Source organism: Triticum aestivum, chromosome 6D, assembly GCF_018294505.1.
Source record: "Triticum aestivum cultivar Chinese Spring chromosome 6D, IWGSC CS RefSeq v2.1, whole genome shotgun sequence".
Classification (NCBI taxonomy): Eukaryota; Viridiplantae; Streptophyta; class Magnoliopsida; order Poales; family Poaceae; genus Triticum; species Triticum aestivum.
Genome location: NC_057811.1, coordinates 143,120,380 through 143,126,375, shown reverse-complemented (window position 1 = coordinate 143,126,375; position 5,996 = coordinate 143,120,380). Strand labels below are relative to the sequence as shown.

At 42.9% G+C, this 5,996-nt stretch overlaps 1 protein-coding gene across 3 annotated transcripts; it reads left to right on the top strand.

Moving 5' to 3' along the window:
• Positions 1 to 545: 545 nt before the first annotated feature.
• LOC123144159 (nicotianamine synthase 1) lies at positions 546 to 5,734 on the top strand. 3 transcript variants are annotated; one of them, XR_006471311.1, is made up of 3 exons: positions 546 to 677; positions 1,007 to 1,217; positions 2,573 to 4,408. XR_006471311.1 is itself a non-coding variant. In XM_044563208.1 (3 exons), the coding sequence occupies exon 3, from the start codon at positions 4,517 to 4,519 to the stop codon at positions 5,504 to 5,506; it is 990 nt and encodes a 329-aa protein (XP_044419143.1). In that variant the 5' UTR covers positions 546 to 677; positions 1,007 to 1,217; positions 4,485 to 4,516; the 3' UTR covers positions 5,507 to 5,734. The 3 variants fall into 3 exon arrangements, 2 of the variants coding, with proteins under 2 accessions (XP_044419143.1, XP_044419142.1); XM_044563208.1 differs by lacking the exon at positions 2,573 to 4,408 and adding an exon at positions 4,485 to 5,734; XM_044563207.1 differs by lacking the exon at positions 2,573 to 4,408 and adding an exon at positions 4,432 to 5,734.
• Positions 5,735 to 5,996: the final 262 nt, after the last annotated feature.

Sequence of the window (5,996 nt, the reverse complement as noted above, 5' to 3'; positions counted from 1 at the left end):
TTCAGTTATAGCAAAAATCGTTTGCTGCATAATCTAAATGCAAAAGAATGGTGGAAATATTACAGGAAATAAAAGGGAAAATATGGGAGACCTACTGTGCACTTAGGCCTGCTAAGCTACAGTGCGGCCCAGCCCACTTGGAGTCTCCCCTCTCCTCTGTTCACAGAACATGCGCAACTTCACATACTTGAAAGTCAACTTGATAAGTTCAAGATGAAAGATGGTGAAGGCGTTTACTCTAGGCTTGCACTCATCAGTTCGAAATTGTTCGAAATTTCCGGATATTTCAGTGAGTTCAGAAATCTATTATATATAAAAAGCACTTAATGGCCTCATTAGAAAAATATAAATAACCTAGAAATTACCACAATAATTAGAAACATCTGGCGTTTATTTAACTGACTAAAATTATATAGCCATTAGATTAGATTAGATTTATGTGAAAAAATTACCCACCATTGCCATTATAATAAAGAAGAAAACGTTTCACCATATCCTTAGCTAATTAAAACAAAAAATACCATAGGATTATGGGTAACCAATCGTTTTGTCAAAATCGTACTGCAAAGAGAGGCACCGCTAGGGTTTCTCTGGCGGCGGCTCAGGTTCTCACATCGATGGGGTTCCGCCCAGAAGCCTCAATCGATTCTCCGATGACTTGTGTGCTGATAAGAGAGGTACATACATGTATTTCATCTTTCCTTGCTCCACCGATTGTAAATATTGGTGCCTTTTTTTCCCAGATCCCTACGATGTTGTTGACGATGTGATAAATAGCAACGATCTAGTCCAGCCTCTCCTTAATCCTTTTATATCTACTTTTCATGTCGTACTAGATCCATCCAACTCTGTAACCGATCTTAAAAAAGGGCGGTCAACCCAATCCAATATCTCTCCTAATCTCTTTCTTTTTTAACCTTCTAATCGCCTCAGATTTTAGGTTCTGACCATGCATCAATCGAGCTTCTATTTTCGGTCAATTAATGAATTATTCTCATGATGGTAGATGTAGCTGAGTATGGGGTGCATGTATTTGCTGGACTCAAGCCGATCTCACAGCCGCCGAGGAAGTGCAGGCTGCCGCGGATTGGTGGTGCAATGATTTCTGCTCCATTCATCAACTGTTAAATTCATCACTAAACCAGGACGATTGGAGTGGCCTTTTCGGTTGCTTGGAAGGAAGCTCAGTCATCTAACCACAAGATTTGAAATTTCAGGTGCGTGTACGTATTCAGTCCAACGTGTTATCAGGCATGAATATTGATAGCTAAATTATCGTAGCTAGCTCCCCCAGAACCAATGTAGAAGAACAGATAATAACTATGTGTGTGGGCTGCTATAATCGAAGTCTTGAATAGAGGAAGACAAAAGAAGTTGTACGTTAACGCACCCCTTATTTGACGATTTACACCTTCAACTGACCAGTTATTTCCACCTAGCCAACGATATTGCTTGGCTTAGCATGCAAGAACTAAGGATGAGATATTAATTTCTTAAAGGTGAATGCTAACATATAGATAATTATTACTTGCTATTTGATTTTATCTGGGATTATTGGTTATGAAGCATGCCTTTCGAGTATAAATAATAATGATCAGTTCTCACATCCGTTTCCCATTTTAGTCTTTGTTTTTCCTTCAGAGTATATCTGCCCAGAAGAATGATGCTTACAAATTTTGCTTTTAGTGTTTCCGGAATGCCATTCTATTTCTGTAAGATACAATACCACGTAACATGGTGAAATATCATCACCATGTCCACCAAAATTTGTCCTTTTCTTACTGTTTATCTGCCATGACAAACTGCGCGCACAGATTGTAATCACACAGCGATAGGAGATAGTAATGTAGACAAATTAAAGGAGTACTGGAATGATTGCTACTGTTGTATTTCTGCTATATAATATACTGCACTACAGGAAGTTGTTGTAGTAAAGGAAAATAAAGATTTATTAATCAGATTCAATGGTCATGTTTTCGGCAACTTGGAATCAAACAATAAAAAAACAAATATTATACTTTTCACGTTATCGATTCTTTGTGTTAATAGATACAAGAACGATGCTATACACACGACAATTTCCGAATGATTTTCGGATGATGTAGCACGTCAAGCCGTCTATGCGTACTGCAGACCTGGACAGCACCGTCCAATCCTCCATCATGCAAAGTTCACTTCGCAACTGTCATCCGCATAGTAGTTTCGTAGATACAACACTGCACTTTCTTTTTGTGGTTGTACAACCTGCATATTGGCCATGGACTAGCTTGCGACCTGAAGTCTGGCTATGTGCACTAACTGCTCATGGACATGAGCAGAACACAATTTTAGTTCTAGACATGAATCGTTAAATTATGACTTATTAAAATATTTATGTGTGCTGATTTACTATCAGGCAACAGCAAACCATTTAATTATCTCACGAACTTATATTCCTCATGCTATGACATAGGCAACTGTCACTCTAGAACATATGATGTGTCATAAAGAAAAATCTATTCTGGCATGATAAGGGGAATACAACACCTCTTAAGCTACAATACCCTAACCTTTTCTCTTTTTCCCTTAACAGTTTGTCCTTGGTTCAGCAAGTTTCTGAGACTAATAATCTCCAAGAGATCTTTCACAAGCCACTCTCTACCCAAGCTTTTGGCCAGTTCCAACAAGTTCAATTAACATTAGCTCACATCACTCTCACGCCTTGCTCGCTAGGATATATGGAGCTACTATTGAAATTATGCAACCTTTTCTGCTGCCAAACTTTACAGAGTTCTAATTCAAGGAGAGAGGGCACACCCCATATTTAAGAAGATTTGGAAATCAGCAGTGATTCAGAGATACCAAATTTTCTGTTGGTTTCTGATCCAAGATAGGCTCAACACAACAAGTCTGCTTCTTAGGAAATCATTTCACCTGCCCTCCTACCAATGTGCGCTATGTAATGAGCAAATTGAGACCACATTGCACCTCTTTTTGGACTGCTCATTTGCTCTAGAATGCTGGCACCTGATCACCCCTAATAAGAAGAGGAACACATCTTTCATTCAGGAAATCATGCTGGCTTTGAATGAATTACCAAATGGAGTGGGCATGAACATTGTCATTATGAGTTGCTGGCATATTTGGATGCAAAGGAACAACAAGATCTTTAAGCATATATATCCAATCACCACATCATGGAAGCTGCTACACAAGAAAGATTTACAGTTGCTACATCATAGAACTAAGCACTAGCTCCTTCAAGTTTTTCAAGACTGGATTGCCACACGTTTGTAGTCTGAAAGATCCTTGAGTTAGACATGTTTCCAAGAGCAGGCATTGGTTAGATGGGCTTGGCCATCTCCTTTTCTTTTTATCCCTTTTGTACATACATTTTTAATTGCTTTTAATGAAAATTACCATCGAACAATTGTTAGCCTCTGGCTAAAAAAACATGCTAGAAGAACTGAGAAGTCGAGAAGACTACATAATGTGGAAAGTGAAGAATCAGACTGATGGGACCCAAAAACAGATGACATTTTGTACATGTAGTAGTGTGGATAATGTTATTTTTTCTACAAAGAAAGTAGACACTATTTCTTTCTAGAAAGTGGTCACTGTGAAAGCAAACAATGTAACATGAATATATAAGTTTCTTACCGAGAAAGTTTTACTGGATATGTATAGTACATAAATAAACTAAATCACAAAAATAAATATGTGAATTATGCATGGCGTTAGAAAATGCACCTATACCTATAACTACACTTACACTATGACAACTATTAAATTTATGTTTACAGAAAAATATATAGCTAAGCGGCATGAAAAAAAGGTAGAAAAATAATACAAACACAATTTAAACAACACGAGTGATCATAAAAAAATTAGTATGGCATGCACACTTAGGAAGTAAATGATGAAGGGGTAACACATATATTTATATATCAATAAAAACACAAACGTGTTGAAGATAGAACTACGTTTGAAGTAGTCTTACATTTGAAAATGCCATCACATTTGGTTTTCTTCTTCTTCTGAAAAATCAAATAATATGCTTTCACCATTTAACTTTATGAAATGCTAGTCCCCACATCAAGCGGGCCACTTTGCTAGTTTATCTAATATCGGTATTTTAAACCTTGTCGTCCTCATTCATGTTTGGAGACCCCAACACGAGGGACCCAAACTGGACGAACGCAATCTTCATGGATATTAGTATAAAATGTTGTCAACTTCAGCATAGCGACATGAGCCTCTAAGATTATAGTACTACATTTTCAAACACGTAAAAGTCTGACGAGAGGCATGAAACCCGCCTGGGCATGGATGCGTGAAGCGTGCACAATCAAAAGCGTCTTTTTCCTCAGCCGCAGGCCGGCGTGAAATCGCGCACAGCACAAGAAGTCTCGCCACTGCTATATTATATATACGCCCATGTATCCATTTCAGAACTCATCGAGCAGCTCCATCGTTCAGAGGCACACATTTTCTCCTGCTTCCAGAGTTCTTCCGGTCACCAAGAAGCAATTATAACATGGATGCCCAGAACAAGGAGGTCGCTGCTCTGATCGAGAAGATCGCCGGTCTCCAGTCCGCCATCGCCGAGCTGCCGTCGCTGAGCCCGTCCCCCGAGGTCGACAGGCTCTTCACCGACCTCGTCACGGCCTGCGTCCCGCCGAGCCCCGTCGACGTGACGAAGCTCAGCCCGGAGCACCAGAGGATGCGGGAGGCGCTCATCCGCCTCTGCTCCGCCGCCGAGGGGAAGCTCGAGGCGCACTACGCCGACCTGCTCGCCACCTTCGACAACCCGCTCGACCACCTCGCCCGCTTCCCCTACTACAGCAACTACGTCAACCTCAGCAGGCTGGAGTACGAGCTCCTGGCGCGCCACGTGCCGGGCATCGCGCCGGCGCGCGTCGCCTTCATCGGCTCCGGCCCGCTGCCGTTCAGCTCGTTCGTCCTCGCCGCGCACCACCTGCCCGACGCGCACTTCGACAACTACGACCTGTGCGGCGCGGCCAACGAGCGCGCCAGGAAGCTGTTCGGCGCGAGCGAGGACGGCGTGGGCGCGCGCATGAAGTTCCACACGGCGGACGTCGCCGACCTCTCGCAGGAGCTCGGCGCGTACGACGTGGTCTTCCTCGCCGCGCTCGTCGGCATGGTGGCCGAGGAGAAGGCCAAGGTGATAGCCCACCTGGGCGCGCACATGGTGGAGGGGGCGTCCCTGGTCGTGCGGAGCGCGCACGGCGCCCGCGGCTTCCTGTACCCCATCGTCGACCCGGAGGACATCAGGCGAGGCGGGTTCGAGGTGCTGGCCGTGCACCACCCCGAAGGTGAGGTCATCAACTCTGTCATTGTCGCCCGTAAGGTCGTCGACGCGCAGCTCAGTGGGCCGCTGAACGGAGACGCGCACGCGCGGGGCGCGGTGCCGCTGGTCAGCCCGCCGTGCAGCTTCTCCACCAAGATGGAGGCGGGCGCGCTTGAGAAGAGCGACGAGTTGGCCACCAAAGAGCTGGCCTTTTGATTCGAAAATGTGCGTGCTGATCATCTCTCCTCAACTCGTCATTCTGTCGCCTGCGATCGTGGTAAATTCCCTACTCGTTTGTTTTGATGTTTGTGCGTGTAAGAGATGTGCGTTCTGCCTTGTGGAGTTGTGTTGTTAATTTACACACGTTACATGTAGTAAGTACTACTTGTATTTGTACTTGGAGTAATGGTATGTAAGAGAAATAATGTGTGATTTGAAGTGCAATACTCCATCCGTCTCAAAATAAATCTTTCTTGGTATAACTTTGTACTAAAGTCAGTACAAAGCTAAGACACTTATTTTAGGACCGAGGAAGTACTAAATAATACTGCCCGCAAAAAAAAGTACTAAATAATACTCCATCCGTTCCTTTATATAAAGTGTATTGTTTTTTCAAAAGTCAAAGTGCATATTTGACCGAGTTTCTAGAAAAATGTATAAATATCTACAATACAAATTTTATATCATTTGATCAATCTTGAAAAAT